The following is a 23260-nucleotide window of genomic DNA, read 5'->3' on the forward strand; positions in this document are numbered from 1 at the left end:
TTTCATTTTCAGGAAGTTTTAGAAAGTTCCCGAAAGGGTCAGACACAAGTGTCTGCTCTTCCTAAGCCTGTGTGTATGCTGTTCCAAAATAAGAGCACGTGTAGCTTTGCTTCTTACTTTGTGAGCCTAAGCCACTGCTTTGTATCCAGATACATGTTCTGGAGGTTGATATCTTGATGGCTATACCCCTGTTGGAGAAGGTGGTACTGCAGACCAGCAGAAGTCCTTAATCACTGCTTCAGTTTTATTATTCTTTTAATCAATTTTTATATTTTTGTGTATTTTCAAGGCAAAGGCAGGACAAAACAGAATTGGTGCAATCCACATGGGTTGTATGCTGCTGGGGAAGTATAGGTAGGAACATGTGATGTTCATTACTCCTGCAGATCTGCACTCTGTGATTTATTCTGCTTCCATTCTCATTTGCTTCCATTGTCTTAGTTCAGGATACACAGAGTTGTATGTTCGCTAATGGAGTTAGTGGTGATCCTGTTCTGGCAGCTATTCTACCAGGCAGATAGGACGAACACTGTCCAGTGAAATTATCTCAATCTTTCTAATATTCAATTTCAATACATTGGAAAAACTGTGATTTTTTTTCAGTGGTACCCTGGTTTCCCTTATTAAATTTAGGGAGTCTGGTGGGGTTTAGCCTGTTCATGGATGAGAGGAACTTGGTTCTCACCATCCCAACAGATCTTGCACCTGAGATGGAGTCTTCTGTTGCTAAAACAGCCTCTTTGTGAGGCTGGCAATGAGAGGTGGGAAAACAGAAGCAGGAATTATCTGTCTGATGAAACAAACTTGTCAGATCTTTAGGAAGAGGAGAAGTTGAGTGGGAGGAGAACTAGTTCCATTCACACTTACAATAGAAAGCATGGGAATGACAAATTGCAGTCCTGGATTCTTCATACTTTATCTGAGCTTTTGGTTTTACTTGTTTCATGTTAATTTTTGCAGTAACTTGTTCAACTGAAAAATCTGCTGGACAGGACGACGGTAAGATTTTCTCAGTAGCTGTGAATAGCTGTACACTTCACATCTGATAAGTTAATGATATAAATGCAAAAGTATATTGTAAGCTCTAAGAACCAAAAAGTTAACTATAGCAGATAGCAATTCCTTATGACACATCACAAGGAATATGTCAAAAATTTGTCTGGTATGGGAATCTTCTTTTTGAATGAAATACTCAGTTTACCACAAGGGTCATAACAGAATGCATACTTTTTTCAAAGAATAAAAACTGATAGTCTTTTTTCTCTTCTTCTTTTCAGGCAGCACAAATAGTCCTGATTTCTCTCTTTGAATTGAACACTCCTGAGTTTACCATGTTACTTGGTGCCTTGCCAAAAACATTCCAGGATGGTGCTACCAAGCTTCTGCACAACCACCTCAAGAACTCCAGTAACACCAGTGTGGTGAGAGGCCCTTGTCCTTGCAAACAGCAAAGCCCCAAAGATAGCAGCTCACTGATAAGCTGTTGCAGATGTTCAGATAGCATGGGCTATCTGTAGCTGTTGCCTTCAAGCAATATGGCACAGAGGCTTCTGTTTGTTGCTTTTATAGGGACGGTTAAAACAAAAAAAAACTCAGTTATTTTTAAATTTAACATAGTCATAACCAGTGGAGATTAAAAAAATCTGTATTATTGAGAAGCACGTGAAAGTTGGTGGGGTTTGTGCTTTCAAGTTGGTGCTTTTGAAAATCCGGTCAGTACTGACCTTTTGGCTAAAACAGATCCTGACACAGATTTTCCGTGCTTACCACTAGTATTGAAAGCAGTTTAATAACAGATATATTGTCTACTATGAAGTCTGCAGGATCTTTGATGGGACCTACAAGGTCTCCTCGGTCTACACCTGTCACCTTGTGTTTTGGTTTTACATGAAGCTCTGATATTTTTATTCCTCTGTATGAAATATTTTACTAGAGGATTTAAGTGTCCTTCTAAACTTCTTTTCCCCCCCAGAGCAGCAAGGATTGGGGTATTTTTTGCCTTTTTATGTGGAAGTCTTGTGAAACTTGCTGGAATTTGAACCCTCATATTTTTGCGTTTGCATAGGGACAAGTAAACCTTTGTGTAAGCTAGAACTGCAACGTTAGGCTTCCAGGCAAATGGACTGGATTCTGTAGTACCTTTGACCTTGTGTGAAGGCAGTCAGAACTGGGAGCAATTTCTACTCATTTTGCTGTGGTATAAATGATTGTGCAGGCCAGTGGAAAAATGATAAGTTAGATTGCTTGCTTATGCTCGTAACAAGCACAATCAGAATGCTTTAGACAATGTAGAAAATAGCTGCATAATTAAATTGCTAAATTGCCAGGGTAATGATATGCATACTTTGGAGCCTGAAAAATAGTATCTTGAGAAGCTGGGTAACCTGGTGGATTGATAAACCATTTCTCTGGCAATATTTGCAGGCCATATGTGTTGTGCAGTTAAAATTGCAGGTTCTGTGGATTGTAGGAAAGTGCACAAGTGCTTTCTTTATCCTCAGAGCAGTACCTTCAAGAACATATTAATGACTATGTGAACCATGGCTGCAGACTTTTAGGTCAAGAGCCAGAACCAAAACTGCACTAAGCTTGTCTAGCGTGAACAAAGGCAATATTTGGACCTGTTGTTGTGTGCCCCTGCCTGTGCACTGCAACACGTTGCTAATCCCTGTCTTCCTGCTTCTGTGCCAGGGTTCCCCCAGCAATACCCTTGGTCGGACTCCTTCCCGGCACTCGAGTAGCAGAACCAGCCCCTTAACTTCGCCTACCAACTGTTCCCATGGTGGACTGTCTCCAAGGTAATGTGGCAGGCTAATTAAACCATTTGCAAAATATTAAAGGATTTCAACACTGAGTGTGCATTTGCAGAATATGAATCACTTTGAAAACAAAAACAAGACCAAAAGTTTACAGTAGATTGTTCCAAAGAAACAGAGTTTGAACATGTTAATACATGGTTGGTGATTGACTTCAGTGTTCCAGTCTTCATGTTATCAGTGTAATCTTAATGTATTTTCTTATAATAATAATAATTTCCTTTCATAACTAGGGCTTCTTTAGAATCAAATTTATGGGTTCAATAAAGGTAATATTAAATGGTAGCATTAGAAATGAGGTCTTATTGAGGTTGTAAATGTCAAAGAGTATAAGGACTTTCAGGTCAAGGATTTCAGGTTGTGTCTATTTTTTAGGTGTGCCCTTGTGATCAGTAATTCATCTGACTGTAGTACAGTGCTTGTGCTGCTGAGAAAAGTACTGAATCTCTTGTTCCCTTTATGATTCGTGAGGGTGCAGAACAAGTGGAGGTGTTGACTGTGTTTCAATGCTGAATACCTCTCAAGTCACCATCCTGGCTGCTCACCAGCAGAATAGTGGCCTGATCCTTTGGGCAGCAGGTCTACTGCAACCAGGTCTTTTACTGAAGCCGCAGATGCTACCTTAGAATATATTGGTCTGCTCCAAAACATTTTATTGACCAAACGTGGACTCTTGGATATTGGGATTGTACATGTTTCACACCATAAAAACTTAGAGCAGAGGAGATAGGAATTTAAACAGTGTGCTCTGGGACCATAGAAATATTGGAGGAGAGCATTACATTGTTACCTAAACAAGCTTTGATTCATGCTGAGAAAGCTTAAAAGCTGCTGGCTGCTCTTGTCTGCCTGCCCTGCCTTTGCATGGGAGGTCACTTTCCTTTGTCATAGAAGAGGCAGAAGGAAACATGTTGGGTGAGGACTGCAGTTTGTAGTCCAGTATAGTAATTTACACTGAAATCTCTTAATCAGCCCTGGCATGACTTGCTAAACCCTGTCTGGAGGATGCTTATACATGTGAGTTCCGATGTGTCAGGAAAAACACAGGCTTTTAGTCTTTTATGTGTAGTTATATTAATTCCAGAAGCGTATGAGGAGCACATGGGGCTTCCTGAGAAAATTTTGGATATCTAAATACATCTTTGTGATCCCGAAAACTGCCGTAATCCAAAACTAGACCGAGAGGTTGCAAGCCAAGGTTGAGTTGCCTATTATGAGGCTTTTAAAACAAAGGTTGCGTTAAGATATTAAGTGTTAGAGCTTCAGGGGAATGGTTCCGACTATGATGCTTCCTTTTTGAGTGGTTTGAGCATTGTTGCCCTTCTAATTTCTGTTGTAGGAAATTATAAACTGAGATATTTCTCCCTGTGGTCACGTTGTGGCTTTGCTAGCCACGTTTGTATGTGGCACCTATTTTATAAATCCATTACTTTTTACCATGCTTTTTGGGTTTTGCCATTGGGACACAACTGTGTTTTGCCTCTTACTGCTTTTCAGTTTGTCTTTGCGTTCTTCTCACCTCTGATGTCAGGATGCACGTATCAAAATATTGATTAAAGCATTCAGCGTACACTTCATACTTTGTTGTTGCTGTTGTTTTCTAGCCTTTTGGGTTTAGGAACTGGAGATTTTTTTTCCCATGTGATATGTTCTCAAGGAATAGTTAGGGCATGTAATTCCAGAGCATTCTGCCATTAAGTTGTCAAAACAGAAAGTGCCACTGGTTCAGTGGTCCAGGAATTTCCTTTAGAAAACTACCATTTCTCCAATTTTCTATGGAGTTCTTGAAGATGATCCAAAAATTCGGGCGTCTTTTCAAGAAGTGTGTCCTGCTTCCTTGCTGGATTTAGTTATTCAAGAGTGTAAAATTTACTCTTCAGTGACAGGTGAAGGTGGAAGCTGCTGTAAAAGCCCTTTAAAATATTCAGGGGAGAAGTTCTACTTTTTTTGGTGAGTGACCTCTGAGCAGTAGCAGTAGCTGTAGATTTTTACCATTTGCAGAAAAAAGGCGGTGGCAAGTACTGCATATCAGTGGCTGTATCTTCCGATGCTCTGCTGGACTGCATCCTTCTTGACAATGTCTTGTGTAGCACAGTTTGAGCATGGTCCTGACTAACAGAACAAGGGAGAATTTAGCTCTCTTTCTGAAGAATACAGGTGGTCGTCCTTCTTTCAGAAAAAGGGCGTTGGAAGATGTGCTAACAGATTATGGGAAGTAGGGTACACTGCAGTATTGCAGGGGTTGATATAGATGCTTCTGTGTCATGTTTCCATTACAAATGCTTATCATTTGCTATTCATCAGTGGTGTAAAATGTCACTTTTCTCTCTACAAACTTGGAAAACAAGCACACCTGAGTCATTCTGATAGCAGTGTAAAAGGATAAAGGTTCCCACACTTCCTCTGTGTAGCCCTCCTCTGAAACTAGGCTCGGCTTTATATTTTCATGGGACCTGTTGCCATAGGGTTGTACTGAGGTTGTGTTTGCCCATTGCTTCCTGAGGCGTTCCATGTGTGGGCCCTGCTTACCTTGTCCATGCCTGTGCCTTGTACAGGCAGCCTGAGTGTGGTCAGTTGAAGGATTACCTCCAGTTCTTAATGCCAGCTTTGGTTTTGAAGATTATACTTTCCTTTGAATTTTTTCTTGATGCACAGATTGGAGGAATTGTATCTAGAGACATATATGTTTTTGGGGCTGGGATATGTGTAGAAAGGATAGTTAGGGTCCTGTAGGAATATAAAAATGCTGCTAAGTGTAGTTGTAGCTGCTTTCCCATATTATTAATGGTTTATGAACAATATCCTCAAAATTAATCAGCAAGGCTTCACTGGTACTGACTTTCTACAGTACGTATGTATGCTATTGCCCTTAGGTCACATTACTTCTCCCATATTAATTGCCATCACAACTGAATTCCAGATGGACTGCTCTTTTAATTTTTGTGTGTATTTGTGTGTACATGTATTTGAGCTCTCTGGATAGACTTTGAATGTTTTGGTTGAACTGGACTTTGATGCAAACAGTGAATTTGCCTATCCGGACGATAACATCTGCTTAAGTAGCCCCTGATCTTAGTGTCTTAAGAAGCATAACTTTCAGAAGGTGCTTTCAGGGCCTTGGGCGGAGTCCTCCCTTCTGCTTTCATTTGGTCCATCCAGTTTTGCTTCATGACCACTAAAACATATCCACTGCATCTGTGAGTTACTTCTGCATTTGTACCTGCTTTGTACCACCTGACAGTTTTAGTTTTTGGAGAGAGGAGTTGTGGAGGAAAGAGGTTTTCTGAAGAGCAGCAGCAGGGAAGGGCACTTGGGGAAGACTGAAGATAATAGGGAAAAAACCCAGACTTCTGAGAGGAAAGAATTTTTCCTGGGCAATGCCCAGATGAATGGCTTGAATTTGTGCTGGACAGAGAAAATCTTCTGAGAATTAGTAAATGATGTAATATGACAAAAAGGAGAATTCTAAGTTGTGAAGTTCTCCAGTGCAGGAGTACCGTTCTGAATGGCAAATGAACTCCTGTAAACTCAAATGTTACATTCAGGTTGTGAATTTTCACCTAGAATTCTGTAGGAAAACTTGAGGGAATATCAAATGAATAGGTTTGCCCTACTGTTTCTGCCTTTAGTAGTAGTCCAGAAACATGCATATAGTTCCAATTATTAAAAAACAAAACAACCAAATTTAGTCCTTGAAAGATCTCTAGGGTAAGTGCATCAAAACAAAAGACTAACAATTTTATTTGGCTGTGTAAGTTCACATGCTCGTTTTTGAACTGGCAATAGAGAATATCATTAAAACCAAAATTTGTCAGTTTCAGTATTAAACTGAGCAAGGCAGGGCATGGAAAGAGAATGAAAATAAGCTATCCACCTTATACAATAAGAACAAACCTGCATTGTTTGGTGGCCCATTTGCAGGTAGGTGAGACCTGAGCTGTGACACTTCTGATCAGCAGTCTGGGTGTCTGGTGTGTTTCCGTAAGAGTTGCATGTAACAGCTATGGTTTTTGATTGCTGGTTAATGAGCTAATTTCTTGACACTACTCTTCAGAGGAGTTTTCAGCTGGCTTTGCTGCTGTTTGCACTGGAGCAATTTTTGACTTGTTTGCCACTTCTGATCTTGCAATATCTTTCACTTGTGTATACACAAATGCGATTTTCCAAGGCAGTGTACTTAAACTTAATAGAAACAAAGTGGTGTCCTGAATACTCCACCGACTCAAGCATCTGTATTCTCATTTAGAAGGTGATTTTGAAAATTGATGTACTGTAAAGGGAACAGGATAAAAGCAAAGGTTAGACAAATTGGCATAGGGATGGATGCCTTGACCCAAAGGCACAGGATCAGACAGTAAGCAGAAGGGGCTTGTGGAAGTTTGATGAGAGATCTGAATCGACTTAGAGGCTGGTTTCATTGAGTCTTTCCAGGTTTGTCTGCTGAGTCCTGGGCCAAGTCCCCAGTTGACTTGATGACATTTATACTTTAGACTGACTTTCACTTACTGCGTTTTTGGGATCAGTTTGAATCTCGTGAAATAGGACCAGAACTTAAACCCTGCAAAGGTTTGCTGATTGTGTAGGGCCTGATTGCAGGCTTTTATAGAGGCACCAGGAGCCAAACTTGACAAACTATCTTGGTGTGTCTGATTAAAAAAATCAATTCCAACTTTCCTTTCTTCCAGGGAAATCCTGTTGTTCACAAAAACGTGTTTAGAGTTTGAATACAGATGTGTTGTCAGGGATTGTTTACTTAGAGCATTTTCAGTTGTTTATAGAGGCTATATCCATTTGTAAAATTTACTGGTTAGTACAAGCAGGGACTGTAAAAGTGGAAATTAATAAATAAAGGCCAAAACAATTACTTTTGAGGCTCAATGGAGTATCCTTGTTTAATTTTGTTTCTATTAATTTTTTTCTCTCTCTCCAAGGCAGCATGACAGCACTAAGCCACTCAGATTATAGTTCTTTTTTATTTTTCTCCCTCTCCTTTCTCTGTTTTTTCTCTTTTGTTTCTTCTCTGATCACGGCAGTCGGTTCTGGGGTTGGAGTGCAGATGGGCTGTCGAAGCACCCCCCTCCCCTTTCTCAGCCTAACTCCATCCCCACTGCTCCTTCCCACAAGACTTTCAGACGCTCTTACTCTCCCAGGTAACAAGCTACCTGTTAAACCAACTTGTCTGAGGTGTCACAGTATTATTTACCTTTCGCACTATAGGATTTGTTCAAATGTGGGAAATGATTTGCAGAGGCTTTGGTTGGAAAAGGAAACGAGATGATGACAGCTTTCAGAGAGTGGAGGTGGCAGGCAGCCAGTTGCTCGCTGCTTGGGGACGATGTGGTGTGCAGGCGGGGTGCGGGAAAGAAGTGGATTTTTCCAGGCTCTTCCTCCCTGCCAGGTTTCTGAATGGGTGTACGTTTCACAGTTGGTTTCCAATGCAGAACACAGTTGCTGAGCACTTTTAGGCAGACACTGGTTGCATTACGATAGCACGGACACAGTCTTTCAACTTGGCTACACTGTGCAAGTGGCACACGAGTACTTACAGCCAGGCAAATACAGCTCAGTAGTAATTTCACATCTGTGGTAGTGAATATCCATAGGACAATGATGATGAAGCTTGCATATATAATTTTACCAGCTGCTTGCACAGTGTGATTGTAGAACATCTTGGAAATTTGTAGTATTGAAATTAAAATAGTCCTTACTACAAGATTTAGAGGTTATGGATTGCTAATTTTGACATCTCTTCCTCCTCCTATGCCCTCACGTTTTGTTTCAGTATGCATACAGATCTTTAATCAGTATAGTGGACTAAAGCTATATACTGGTTTTAATCAAAAAAACCTTCTGAATACAAATTTAAGTTGTCAGACTCCTATATTAAATTCCTTAGATTTTAAGTTTATACCCTGACAACGGGCTTCCTGTAGTTACGGTTTCTCCTGACTGACACGTACCTGTTATCTTGAAGCAAGAAGTTCCTAATGAAAAATTATTGAAATAAAAGCAAACAAATTGTTCTTTGAGGGCTCAAAATATGGGAATCTGTGACATCTGAGAGAGAAAACAGAATCCCATAGTTACTACCTTTGTGAATACCTGCAGAATTAAAACTTTAAATCAGTGTTCTGACTCTTCTAGGACACTAAGATATCTGTGGAAGAGATCCATGTTGATTTTTTGGAGGTAAATTAGTTGAGAATTTTTTTCCTCTTTTCATTAGTTGACACAAAGGTTTGTAATAATTTGACATATATTCAACGCAGAGCCTGAAAGTGCAAGGAAGTGGGTTACTGTGTACTGCTTGAGGATACTAAACTGTTGATTACTTACACATAGTTTGGATTGGAAACTGAATAATAGCTTATGGAAATAAAACATATTTCATGTCTGGCTGGAAAGCTGCCAAATTGTATCTTGATTAATGTGTAGAGAGCTGCATTGTTTTAGTGCAGCAGAAGATGGAAAATAATGTTGTGACATCCCTAAATGCTGCTCATCTCTACTCACTTCTTATTCATCCTGTGACTTTCCTCTAGTTTTCTGCATGGGTCATAAATTTTTTTCCTTTTTTTTTTCCTCCCCCCCCCCGAAAGGTGGGTGTAGTTCCACTTTATTTTTTTTATTCCCCCCATTGTGTTGTCTGTGAAGTATTCCAGCACACATACTGTTGATAGACGTGTGTGTTCACATATAAAGTTTTCAGTCATGTAGAACACAGCCATAATGTGATCTCCTTCATGGGCTTACTCTTGGCATATGAAATCACTGGATTCTTTAGATTTTTATTAAAATGTGGTTTTGTGCTTTGAAAAATGCATCAAATTAGTGGCTCTTTGAGAAATTGCCTTAGTCCTTTAGCACTGTAGAGTCTGTACTTCTTTCTGTTCTTTGGTAGTGGTGTAGGGCAAAATTCATCCCTGAGGAAAGTAGTAGAGATTTTAGCAGAAGATCTAGTGTCAGTATATTTGTGATTATTTCTCTTTTTTTTTTTCTTGCCATGGATTTCATTGCGTGACCTTTTGTAAGTCATGTCATCTCTTGGTGTGGGTACATGGGGGTACAGTCACATGTATACTTTCTCAAAGGGCATTTTCATTGCTCACTTCAATATTGTATGAAGACCCCCTTAAGATCTATGAATTAAATGGGCTTGAGCTCAAAATTAATGTTTTTGAGATCATATGAAACAAAGATTGTCTTATCCCTGCCTGATACTTCTAAAGAAATCTCAAAACTACCTTCACTTTTGTCTGGAAAGCCATCACAGTGCATCAATTAGTGTCATTCAGCTGTCTGAAAAGCCCTAAATACTTTTACTTCTGTAGGTTTAGAAACAGCTTTTGTTTCCTGATCTTGCTCTGTTCTTTAAGTGGTTTCCTCTTCTTCCTGGCTTGACAAGACACTGTTTAAAGTTGGGGAGTTGTTCTTTGGGGTTTTTTTTTGCCAGAATACACGGTGATGATGCTTGTGTGATCGCAGAGTGAGCACGTTGCTTGGGAGCCAGGGATTATGGCTATTTTCAGTGTGTTGATCCTGAAGGAATTGGGCAGCACCAATCTTATCCTCCGTCGGAAGTTCCTGATTTTTTTCCAGAAAAAAAAGTAGTGGTTCTAGATATTTAACATCCTAATTTTAATTCTATTGAAAATCATAGCTGTGTACCCAGGATTCAGAAGGGATTTTCTGGGGGTTTTTATGTTTGTTTTTTTTTTTTCCCCCCACCGACCTCACAGGGAATCTTTCTTTTGTGGAAAAGGAACACAGCTCTTTGTTCAGCCGTCCTCCTACAAGCCTATCCTGTCATCCTTCCCCAACAGTTAAGAAATAGTAATTCACCCCTGTAGGGAGCCACTTTTTGCCATTTATTGACAAACAAGTTGACGTGTCTCAAATTCTTTTGGTTTATTTGCTTCTGGCTCTACTAAGATCCGAGACTTCCCCAGAGAAATTGTTCTCCATTACTGGGTCACTTCATTAAATCTGTCTTGGAAAACTGATCGTCATGCAAACTGAACTACTTCTCCTAGATAGAGCAAAGCCCTGCCAATAATGCCTTTTCATTTTCTCCAAGCTTGTAGGAGCTTCTTCTTAGCCACGTCTTTTCATATCATCTGCCCTTGAGTGCCAGGCATTTTTTCATGGAACTGAATTTTGGATAACTCCTCAAGGAATCGCAAAACTTATGTGGCTTTATGCTCCTGAGGAATATCTGAGGAACAGACAGACTGCAAGAAAGCATCAGATTTGAGTGAGAGAATGCCCAAACTTAGGCTCAATACTGAAATGTGTCTTTTATCAAGACATTGCACAAATGGTTTTAGTTTTACTACTCTATAAATGAAAATGGGACATGTTAGACTAAGTTTTATGTCAAGATACATTTTCTTTTCTATTTAAATCACATTTGAATCCGTTGATAGAATATATTCAATATATTACGAAACTCAAATTTCATTTCCACCAGCTGTCACAACCCTTTGAGTTCTCATAGTGATTGATTTTCTTTATTTTCCTTTTTAAATAACACCATTACCATGTGGGGATAGGTTTTTTTCTGATTTACAGAAGTTAGCACACTCACTGCTGTGCAATGTAACAAACAGTGACCCTGATTTCTCCTCATCTATAGCAATGTAACACTACTGATTGCAGTAGAGCTTCTCCTAGATTTAACCCCATTTGGGGGGAAGACTCAGAGCTGGTCTGCTTTGATTCCATCCATGTTTCTGTTACAAGTCACTGTTAGAAAGGGTACACCAAATCATCTGTCTTCGACTTGGCATTGTTTTTGTTAAGTCAAAAGCGGATTCCAATTTCATGTGTAACATTTCATATACGTTTGGTCTTTAGTATGCTGGATTATGACACGGAGAACCTAAATTCTGATGAAATCTACAGCTCTCTTCGTGGAGTCACAGAAGCAATTGAAAAATTTAGTTTCCGTAGTCAAGAGGACCTGAATGAGCCAATCAAACGTGATGGAAAGAAAGACTGTGACATTGTAAGTATTCGATTGATTGATGTCCCTGGATAAGTGAAGTTTTAAAGCACTGTGTTCAGACCTGGCTTTGGATGGTTGATGTACAAAATCCAGTTATTCCTGTTGTATTCTTGCAAGTGTCTTTGGCTTATTGGTTGCTAACTTCTTATACCTAAATTATAGGGTCCCACTAATGTAGTCCTTTGTTCCCTTTGAACTCTAGCCTCCTGTGAAATGTGCTCATTGGGTTTCAGTGGGAGTCTCATGTATGAAGGAAACGGTGCTAGTGTTCCTCAGGCTCAGCATGATTTGGTGATGGCTTTCATGGAGTGTGTGTAGTCAGGTCTGTAAAGGGAAATGTTAGTTCTAAAAATGTATGAGTGGTTACCCTCACAGGCTTGTTACTTCAGATATAGGAAGGATCCCTAACCACTTTGAGTGCACAACTCATATACCTTATGCTGCATGAATGGTTACAGAATCATCTACCATGTGAGATGCAAGTTGTTTTAATTAAATGCATGGACTTAAAAAAGTTTATGGGAATCTTAAATGATGATCCTTATGGGTCTCTTCCAACTTGAGATATTCTATGATTCCATGGGAGGTTTGCTTCCTATCTGGACAATCAAATTTAGGTTAGTAGATTAGGTTAGTCTTCAAAGCTAAAAATTCTTGGTCTGAGATTTTTCTTTGAGACCATTCTATTGTTCATGTTAGCTTGCTAAGCATCATCCAGTCTCCTCTATCAGGGCGTTGTGAAGTTTCATGAGGAGGTTGCTTCTGCTTCCTTTCCCTTTCCTAGCAAACTGGTCCTTGTTTCAGAGCTTATGATCTTTGCCAGCTTGTGTAGTTTTAGCAATAATAACTTATATTTAGAAACGTTAGCATAGCTTTGTGCCCTATGATCATGGTGAAAGAGGCAGTAATCTTAAATTTTACTGGAGTATTATGTACATGTAAATGATTCTATGCCCCTTAGAGTATACCCACCAACATGAAAAAAGCTGTAGCTTCCACAGAATTTAAGTAACCTCATGTCTTTTCTGTTCGATCCCCCAGGTGTCTCGAGATGGTGGCCTCGCTGTGCCTACCAGTGATGTCCGTGGAAGCAGTGACATTGTGGAAGGCGGAAGGATGGCTCTAGATAACAAAACCTCCCTCCTTAACACCCAGCCTCCCCGCGCCTTTTCAGGGCCACGTGCTCGAGAATATAACCCCTATCCTTATGCCGACACAATTAACACTTATGACAAGACTGCCCTGAAGGAAGCAGTGTTTGATGATGACATGGATCAGCTTCGGGATGGTTTGTATCAACATATCTCATAAAACTGCATCAGCTTGCTCTGTTCCTGTATATTTGTGTGTGGGTAGTGCTCTCAGATACATGCCTGCCCATGCATATGTTGTGTATTACCTTGCATCTGAGTTGAGGCTTGATAATGAAATATTCTGTTCTCATGTACCAGCAGAACCTGATCTGTGGCTGTTGAGAAAATGTTACGCTGCAGTGTTAATTTTTGTTTGCCTAGGGTTTCCCTCAAATTAGTCTCTTAAGCATCAAAATACATCCCTACACTATTTTGGGGACCTTCCACACTTTGACTGAAACATCTTTCTTGGTAGTTTGTTGTTACTGAGCGTTTCGCTTCATTTAAGTGATGCTGCACCTTAGCTTTGTTCTTTTGCAGTACCCTGATGAGTCACCGTACTTTCCTCTAAAGGTCATGCGTGTGATTGCTGGTTTTGGGTGTGCGTGTCTGGGAAAAACTGCAGCAGTTCTCATCTTGTAGAAGTAATTATTGGAACTGGATGATATTCAATCATCATCTCTTCCTGGTTCATTAGAAGCCATATGCAGATTAATGAGCTGTGTTATGAACTCGGGTGAAATTGTGGGCTAGCTGGATTCTCTTGTCTGCTTGACTTAGGCCACTGCATTTTTTGGGGAGGGCCTTGTTATGCGCACTTTGTTCTGTAGAGGTTTACTAATCTTGGCATCTTTGGTCCTTTTCCCCATTTCCCCAAATGATTTGCTGTCATTTGTCCTAGAAGTACCCATTGACCATTCAGATTTGGTGGCTGATCTTCTGAAAGAGCTCTCCAACCACAACGAGCGGGTGGAGGAGCGGAAAGGAGCTCTCCTGGAACTGCTAAAGATCACAAGGGAAGATAATCTTGGAGTTTGGGAGGAACATTTCAAAACCATTCTGCTCTTGCTGCTGGAAACGCTTGGAGACAAAGATGTGAGATGTAGAATTTTTGTCTTAAGTCTCCTGTACATTGCTTCATCTAGGGTGATGGTTCCTTCACACTAGTTTAGTTTAAATGAAACCTGCTGTGTTTGTACAGCTTCTCATCAGTGATGCTGCACTGCACTTTTTTTTTTTAAAGGTTGATGACTCTGCTTTCGTTTTCAGTGTGTTCAATGATGAATTATAAGCTACTCTGAAGTGTCGCAGTTTTTTCCCTTCCCCCTGGAGTGTTAGTAACAAATAACTAGGAAATTGAACTAGAATTTGAAAACTAGTTGTCTTCTAATCTTGTACAAAAACCATCAAGATTTCAAAACATGTTTCCTTCCAAGTTAGGATGAAGTTACAAGCTCTTAAGTATGCCATACCCATTCCCCAAAAAAGGAGAATGAAAAAAACCCTAGAATAGACTAATATATTTTTTTCCTCTGTGTGGCTTAAAGGTCCAGGCTATTACATCTCATGGGATGGGTCTCTGTCTCTTGCAAAAACGTCAAGAACAAACTGCTTTTATAGGGGATCTTGTTTTGAAGTATTAAAAAAAAGCTACGTTATCACAGCTGTATATTTGATAGCGGATCAAAGTGATAATTCACATGCTAGACCCTTACTTTTTCAACTTAGGGCTATTTTTTCAGCTTGCAGCACAATGATATTTGGTAAAGGCTCAGGATCCTGCTGTGCCTTCACATCGGAGCCATGCTCCATCTAGAAGTTACAATACTTAGGCTTCAAAGCACTCGCAGTTCTTTTTTGTTTGTTTGTTTCATCTGATTCAAATCCATTGTATTATACCCCCTTTGTAAAGAATATGGCATGCTCTCAAAAGTTTTAATTCTGAAGCAACGTAGGTGGCGGACACTTTCTTAGTCATTCCTAGTATAAGCATGAACTGCTCTAGTCCTACGTGCTTATTCATAGCATCATCACACACAAATCAGAAGATATGGCTTTAAGTACATGAGAATTGTGTTACTGCATGAATTTTGCAGATGAATAGCAAAGGACGTGGTTTAACGGCTGAGTATAGAGTAAAGTAAGTATTCCTCTGCTGAAATTATAGAATCTATTTGCAGTGGCTACAAGCCAAAAACTTAATGTAACAGTTACGAAATTGAAGCAGGTGTGTTAAATCCCTTCTGCTAATGATCTTTTGATCTAAAGGATTAACACATAGGTCAGTGTTGACTACAATGACTGACTGTTCTTGAAAGTAATTTCCATAAGAGTTACAGGAAGAGAGTCGATTTTACTGCATTAGTACATAACAAACCACTTTGTTGCCTGGTTGGAGCCCAGTTTGATATTCACAAAGCTAAGCAAAAGAGGAAGGGGAAAACGCGTATGATATGGGCTTCTTTATAGATTCATGCAATGCAAACAAGTACTAATTTGTACTTCATTGTCAAAAGAGTATGGAATTTAACAAAGTAGAGTCATTCTGATTCTTGTATCTGTGACAACAGTCATTTTATGTGTATTTTTGTGCAAAAGCAAGCAAGGAGACCAATTCTGAATTTTTATTATACTGATTACACTGCTTGCTCTGCTGGAGCTGGTAGAGCGATATAACATCTCTGGTAGTGTAGGGAGCCATGAGAATTTACTTCAAACTACAGTTTTGAGAAGTAACTTTTTCTAATGTGGATTTCTCTTGACACAGCATTCAATAAGAGCCCTGGCGCTGCGAGTCCTGAGAGAGATCTTACGGAATCAGCCAGCAAGGTTTAAGAACTATGCGGAGTTGACTATCATGAAAACGCTGGAAGCACATAAGGATTCCCACAAGGAGGTGAGTGAGCCTTTCAGTGTTGCTTCTGGGAAAACAGTATGGACCTGCTGAGGAAATGTAGGAACAGTGAGATTTAACATGCAAACACACTGACCTATCCTGACAGTAGAACAAATTGATATTAAGTCTCCCAAGCGTGAAAAGACAGGATTTTAACATGCTGAAGCAGGGAAGAAAAAAGTTGAGACTGACAGAGCTGTTTAAGTGGATTTGGAGCTATCTAGAATTGCAGGCCACTGTTTATCAACTGGCCAGGATTTCCTTGTTCATTCTGGGAGAGGCTGAGACTCTGTAGTTGGAATAGTACATGTTTAATAATTCTGCAGAGCAGAGCACTGTGCTCCCTCTGTCTGTATGGGTAAGGATAGGAAATGTACTGGAGAACACAGAGCCCATGCTTGAGCAGAATTGTGTGTGAAAACTGAACAATGAAATTGGGCCATGACGGAGAACTCTGAACTGGTGAGTAACAGGAGAAAATGGACAAAGAGGCCATGCTGCTGATAAAAAGGTGGAGCAGAGGAAGAAGCAATGGGGAAGGGTGAATTGCATTTTCCTTTTGTGATAGAACTCGTATACAAAACAAGGTATTCTTCTGGAGTAAAACAAAAGTAAAGGAACATGATGATAACATTTGAAGTAGATAAATTCAAATTACGTTTAAAATCAGTCTTTGTAGATTGACTTCCAAGCTGGATCTTTTAACCTACCTTGTGCATGTTGCAAGTTTGAACTAAATCTGGGAAAGTGCCATATGAATTTCTCTATACATCTGTGGCGGCTTTGTTACCGAAGTTCTTGCTTTGAAAACTAAGACACTTATTCTTCTCTGCAACAGGCTTGTCCTAAATAGCAATTTTAGGCATCTCCGTCTGGAGAGCTTTGGCCATGAAAAAGATCATTGCATAGATCAGACTGCTCCAGAGCATTGCGTAACTGACACAAGGTTATGCTAGCTGTGCCTAGCAGAAATGGTAGTATTTAAAAATTGAACAACAAAACAAAAACACACCCTCAGGGAAAGAAACTAACACGCTGGATTTCTTTAAAATGCGAAAGCACAAAATGTTTAATCCTTTAGTGAATGAGGACTGCCATACTCTGCCTACCTTCCTCTCCTTGATTTAGAGCCTTTGCACTCCTGTCATTTTTGGTTCAGAGTAATAAGAAGCAGTTGTAAATTGATTTCCTGATAAAGGAGTCAGACAAAACATTGTGTTCTGCAGGAGTGCCTTTTATTGGCAAGTTTTCCTGGTTGCATACTTCTCAGCTCACCTTGACTCAGTGCCCTTTGTATTTATTTTCTGAGAGTCCTCCAAAGCTACCATTTCTTGCAGGACCTTTCCAGATTGTCTCTGGCATTGTTTTTAATGCCCCTCAACTCACTGTCCTGTGGGACTGGTGGGTTTTATAGAAATCAAACACAATGTTGAAAACATGACACTTCATGCCTCTCTACTCCCCACGCTGTGTTCTTCATGCTTCTGTTATGGAAAGGTTCCTCATGATTTGCATGAGGTGCCTCCTGAGGAAAAGCAGAGAAGAATAAGTCTTTGCTGCAGAGAAAGCAAAGCTCAAGCCAGGAATGAAGAGATGTGAGTTCTGTACTTCATTATAGAAGAATAATTCTGAGCTGTATTGCTATCAGCAAGTGGCTTCTGTGCTGTACTGTGAATCAAATGCAGCATGCTGTTGCATAGCATCTTTATAATTTAAAAAATCATATTTGCTACTGCTACAATGAGACCTTTGGGTGACAGCTGTCATAGCAGAATGCTGCAGATATATTCCTATTTTGCCATCTGTTGCTAGCCAATTGTGTGTGCACCTTTATTAAGTGGTGGCACTGGTGGTGGATTTTTTATTTTATGTATGTGTTTTATCTAATCTCTGTGTACATGGAGCTTTCAGAACCATGATGCAGCCCGTGAAAGGCATCATCTGTCAGTAGTTTGAGAATATCAGCATTCATGAAGTTAAGATTTCCTAACCTGCACTTGGGTATCTACATGAGCTAGGCTAAAGATATACCTGGGAATATGCTTTAGGTATTTTTACCTGTAGTTGGGGCTTGCTGATTCAGCTAAGTCTGTGGAAAAATTAACTGAGAGTCCATTTGGGCATGGCTTAGTTGGTCAAACTCATAGCCCTGGGCCAGAAGGTCACAAATTCCCATCCCATGGTGGCCTTCCAGCTTGCTCTCACTGCTGAGTCTGCAGCGCTCCTCTCTCCAGGAGGGGCGGAGGAGCTGCCCTTTGACTTGATTCCACTGAGCAGGAGATTAAGTGAAGATTCACCAGTTTGTGATTGAAGGGCACTTTCAAAGAATAGCTGAAGAAGGAGAGGTAAGGGAGGATCTCAGCGGTCTGTTCTACAGTTTTATTTTCTCACAAAATCAGAGCAATATTAAGGGCAGTGGTGAACAGTCCTTAGACTACATAAAATAAAATGTTCCTCTGTACTGTAAAAACTACTTTGAGGAAAGCAGCTGTATAATCTGGTGGGGAGAGTGTTTAATTTTCATGCTAGTAATGCTCTGATAGTATGTCACCCCAGGGTTTATGTTTCTGGGCTGCTTCTGCATTGTAGTAGAAGACAGGAGTGATCCTGGTTTATGGTTTGAGATTCTTTGGCTGCATAAGTCAGTAGAAAATGACTGTTTTGAACAAGCTGTATCTGTTTCACTCTTACTTACCTGAGGGACTGCTGATTTCCCTGCGCTATTGCTCCCATTTCCATTATGTATGGCCCATGGAGAATGAGTTTAAGTGACCAAGGAAAAAGGAAGGGGTTTGAAGAGGAGAACGATACAGAACTGTTACTCTTCAGTACCATCTCCAAGAAGTCATTTTACTAAGAGGCAGTTCTTTGGAAAACAAAAAGAAGGTTCATAACATATTATGAACAACATATTCGCCACCTAGCAAATACACCACCCCTTCTCCATTTGAGTGCTGATATCTAATTAAAGATTCAGTCATAAACAAAAAAGGGTCTGTGGTTTTATTCCAGATTATGTAATTGGAAGTATCAAAGCAGTGTCAGCATAGTTGGATATCTTGGGATGCCCGGATAATTGGTGGTTTTCCAAGTCTAAGCTGAAGTCTTTAAACAGTTGAATCTTTGATATGGCTAGAACTCGTCTGCCTTCTGTTGCTGACAGCAAGGGCTAGGGTCAGTGGAGCAGCACAACTCTTCCCAGGGACACAGGAGGGGAAAACTTGGTGCATGGAGTTGGATGCTGAATCACGCCTTGTTGTGAGCACAAATGCAGGAGATTAGCAAAGCACAGACCTCGGTGGGGGTTCAAAACGAATGTAACACTGCGCTACAGACTAGAAGACTCTGAGTTGGGATCCATCTTTAGTTTGCATTTTTTAACTTCAGCCTGTCTTTATACTGTTTGTAGTATAACAGTGTATTCGACGTTGTTGATTTAATGGGGTGATGTGAAGAGTCAAGCCTGCTTCAGTCATAACTGTAAATATTTATGGGGGTTGACATGTAAATGCCTTTCACTTACTTTTGGAGCATTAGAACATAATTGAAGCTGTGGACGGTATTAAATCTTGTTGATTTTTATCACTCTTTGTTTGGAGTTATTTGGAAGAGAACCATCTTTCTCTTGCCAATTAGTTAATATTAACTCATTTGTTCCAGTGTAGGTAGTTACCCATAACTAAGGAGAGATGCTGCCTGCTGACCCAATACCATTGATATGACATTGCTTCAGATTCATACCAACAAAATGAGTATACGTTCTTATTACTGAGTATATTAAAACAGAAATAGTTCATTATCTTGGGAAATGGTTACAAAACATCTTTACTAGTGAAAATCATACGATAGCTAATTCCCTGCTTGCATCTCTGTGTTTTTCTGTGCAACTAAGCCTATAGACCTAATGGATGAGTATTTTCTGTGTGTAAGGAAAAGCTATTGTGCCATGTTTTAAGTATCTAATTTTGGTCTTTTTACTATCCAGAAGGTCCATAAGCATAATTGAATGTAACATTCTTCGTTGTAAACCTCTGAAAGAGAGGGGGGTTGGGGGGTGGGTAGAAGTCACAGCTATCCATTAACTGTAGATAATTATTACTATCTTGCTGAGGTGCTCTTAGACTAGCTTCTGACCTTTATAAGATTATTTGCAGCCTTCTGATGGTATGATCTGTGTACGTTTCTCCAAAATGTAGCTCACTAAAGAAGAAAAGCACTAAATTATCACAATCTTAAAGGTTAATTGATATATAGTCCATCTGGAAGCTGCCAAACACTGCAGCTTGGCAGTTGTGGATGTTTCATAGTATATGTTCATGTGCCTTTTCTAATTCCCAACATATTTGAAATACTTAGTGCACTGGAGAAGCAGTCTAATCTACTTCATCTCCTCTGAATCCCTTATAAAAATGACATTGTTTTTTCATCTGCTTAGCACTCCCCATTGCTGAGTCCACTTCCTGCTTTGAAACCAAGTTCTTAATTGTTTGTTCCTGTCTGGGTCAGACTGTAAAGCCTTCAGGGATGGGAGTTTGTCTGGCTAGGTATTGGTAAGCCTTCGTCCCCTCCAGCTCAGATTATGTAGGCTTTAAGTGTCCATCTCTAGATGGCGAAAATTGGCTCAAAAATGTAGCCACATGCCTTGTAAGCCCGAAAGAAAACCCTTGTTCTTTTGCTTAATAAACTTGACTGGCACTGTGCGTGTTTCACAATAGCGTGCAAAGCTTCTAAGTTTTCAGTGGAGTTTTACCTACACTGCCTCATCCTCTACAAGTTTCTGCAGAGATGGTGCAACTAGTAATTACGGCAAAGCACTCAGCTTACAGTCCTACATACAGCTCTCACCCAGGTGTACATGTGCGGCTCTGCTGAGATCCCAGCGTGTTACACTGATGCCCTGTGTAGCCTATGAAACTGGCATGTTCTGCCTTAGGTCAGTCAGGACGTGTATTTTTCTTTCCTTATTTGTCAGTAATTTGTGTCCCTTCAAAGCAGAAATTATACCATCAAAACTCTTTAGAAAGCTGCTGTATATTGACCAAGAACAGATTACCACAGACAAGTTGCTTGCTGCAGCCATCAGGCAGCAAAAACCATCTGTAACGCACTGAGAGTAATAGCTGAGCAGAAGAAATTATGTGGAGGAGAGGGAGTCTTGGTTCTGGCTGTCTTAAGTGAACAGCATCCCATGGCTGCAGTGCATTGTGAACCAGGTAAACCAGTGGGAATTGTCATCCAAAGTTTGTCCAGCAGATTTTATAGAATGTGTATTATGCCAATGTGATTTTCTGTTAAAGGAGAGGGATCCGTGACAGGTGTCTGTCTTGATCACACTGTTCCTAAATACTGCACACAAGCAATATCCCCTCCCATTGAAATCAGAAAGCATTTCACGTGCATATTCCTGGGACTGCCTAACCTGGTACTTTGAAGCTTACTCCTTTATAGCGTTAAGGGAGACATTGTTAGAGGTGAGCAGCCTATCTGTGTGCTACACCTCTCTGGCTTTGTGCATGGGAGTGTTGTTCCTTCCCTAAAGCAAACTGGGTGGAAGTATAACCATTTGGCTCTTTTGGGAGACTCACTGGAAAGGTCTTAATGCACCACAGATGTCTTTCAAGAAACCCACCAGCAAACACAGCTTATGTTACTCCAGCAGAAGTCAGGCTGAATCTAGTCTCTAGCATGTAGAGCGTAAGGTAATAAGCATTTGGAAAGGAGAAAAACCTGCTTCTTTAAGGCAAAATGCTATCTTTTTAGATCTGCATTCCTGGGCTAACTGCCCTGTGTTGAATGATATTGAGCTATCCAGTTCAAGCTGTGGTTTCCTCTAAGCTTTTACTGGGAGGTAAAATCATGTTTGTGACATACCTTACACACAGCTTAGTGCCTGTGTTTTAATAATACACTGCAGGCTCTCTCTGGTTTGCACATCTTGCTTCATAGCCACTGTTTTGAACTTGCTTCTTCCAGGTACCGTCATCATTTAACGACTTTGCTAGTTTTCTTTCATATTTCTGAGATCACTGAGAATAATTATATTAGGTCAGACAAAAAGTTTGCTTCACTTGGTACCCTACCTGACAGTGACTAACAACAAGGAAGCATACAATGATGTTTCCCTGAGGATATCCTCCTTCCTTGTAGTGGTCTGAAGCTTACAGCCTTCCCATGCTAACGGTTCTGCCTGCCTCTCTGTGTGTTTTGGCCTTTATATTTTCTTCAGTAAGCTTGTCTAATTTTTAATCCTTTTGTGACAATGAGCTACCCAGTTGGAGCATGTAGCAAACAGCACCCTTTCTTCTCAAATTTAAAGGATGCGTTTCCTAGCCACTACTTGTGCTATCTGCTGTTAGTATGAGCCATTCCTGTCACTTCCCAGTGTGTACCTGTTGGCCTTACCCCCAAAGATGGGAGGAAGACCTGTTGCTTGATGCTGCTTGCTCATTTCTCCTGCTCCTTTTAGGGCTGTTTGCTGGTCAGGTTAAAGCCCTGATTAAAAAAGATGTTTGATATTTTTGATATTGTATGGTATGTATAATTTGCATGGCATGAGTGTTGTGCCTCACAGCAAAATATCTTTGCTAAACTCTGCTATAATTGCATGTTCTTCTTGCCAAATGACCTGGTAGTTTGTATGTTTTGATAATGCACTTCCCTCTGTGTGGGAATGCTGCTGATTTCTCTGGCATTATCAGGTGAGTGGGACTCTGACCGTGCTGTGTAAGTGTTCAGAGACATGCTTTCCCTCGTGGGATGTGGAGTCGGTCTGGGTAGCTGAATGTTTTAGTCTGCCAAAGCCAGAAGGAAAGACCTTTTGGACAGGGCTGGTACTTGCATTGCAGAATGGTGGCATTTGGCTTTCTGTGCTGGCAAGGATGAGCCTGTCCTTTTGGCTCACTCTCAGCTGGCATTGCCCTACCCCTTCCTACACCCTGTCCCCTGCCATTCCTTTCCAAGGGAGCCAGGAGCTAGTTACCTGCAGAGGCTCTGATTCAAGCAAGCATGTAAGCACACGCTTGAATCCCATTGACGTCAGTGAGACTTCAGCATGTTATTAAAGTTAAACGTATGCTTAAGGGGTGTGCTGAAGTGTGGCTTAGATACAGATACTGTCTGTCAGATGTGCTCTCAGAAGGCTTGGAATTCTCCCTGGTGTTGTCACATTTACAAGCTAATATCAGCAGGAAGCCTACTGCACATGTGTAATACGTCCTTTTGTATTCAGAGAGAAGGCACTTCAGGGAGGAGTGATATGAAATACCCAACTGCTGTGCAAACGTGGCCAGATCCTTGCTAGAAATGGCCAACTTTGCCGAAAGGAGGACTTGCAGGGGTATAAGTAAATCCTGCACCTTTACAAATTCTCTGCTGACCTTACGATGTGCAAAATACATGTGACCTTTGT

At 40.5% G+C, this 23260-nt stretch overlaps 1 protein-coding gene across 1 annotated transcript in view; it reads left to right on the forward strand.

Annotated features, from left to right (window-relative positions):
• The window catches only part of CLASP1 (cytoplasmic linker associated protein 1), a 188866-nt gene that overhangs the window by 153880 nt on the left and 11726 nt on the right, over positions 1 to 23260 (forward strand). Inside the window, exons 32-37 of the mRNA XM_075093052.1 lie at positions 1278 to 1421; positions 2692 to 2798; positions 11673 to 11823; positions 12865 to 13111; positions 13858 to 14051; positions 15724 to 15852. Coding sequence (XP_074949153.1) covers positions 1278 to 1421; positions 2692 to 2798; positions 11673 to 11823; positions 12865 to 13111; positions 13858 to 14051; positions 15724 to 15852 — 972 coding nt within the window. The remainder of the gene's footprint in view (positions 1 to 1277; positions 1422 to 2691; positions 2799 to 11672; positions 11824 to 12864; positions 13112 to 13857; positions 14052 to 15723; positions 15853 to 23260) is intronic.

The sequence above is a fragment of the Phalacrocorax aristotelis genome, chromosome 5 (assembly GCF_949628215.1).
Source record: "Phalacrocorax aristotelis chromosome 5, bGulAri2.1, whole genome shotgun sequence".
Taxonomy (NCBI): Eukaryota; Metazoa; Chordata; class Aves; order Suliformes; family Phalacrocoracidae; genus Phalacrocorax; species Phalacrocorax aristotelis.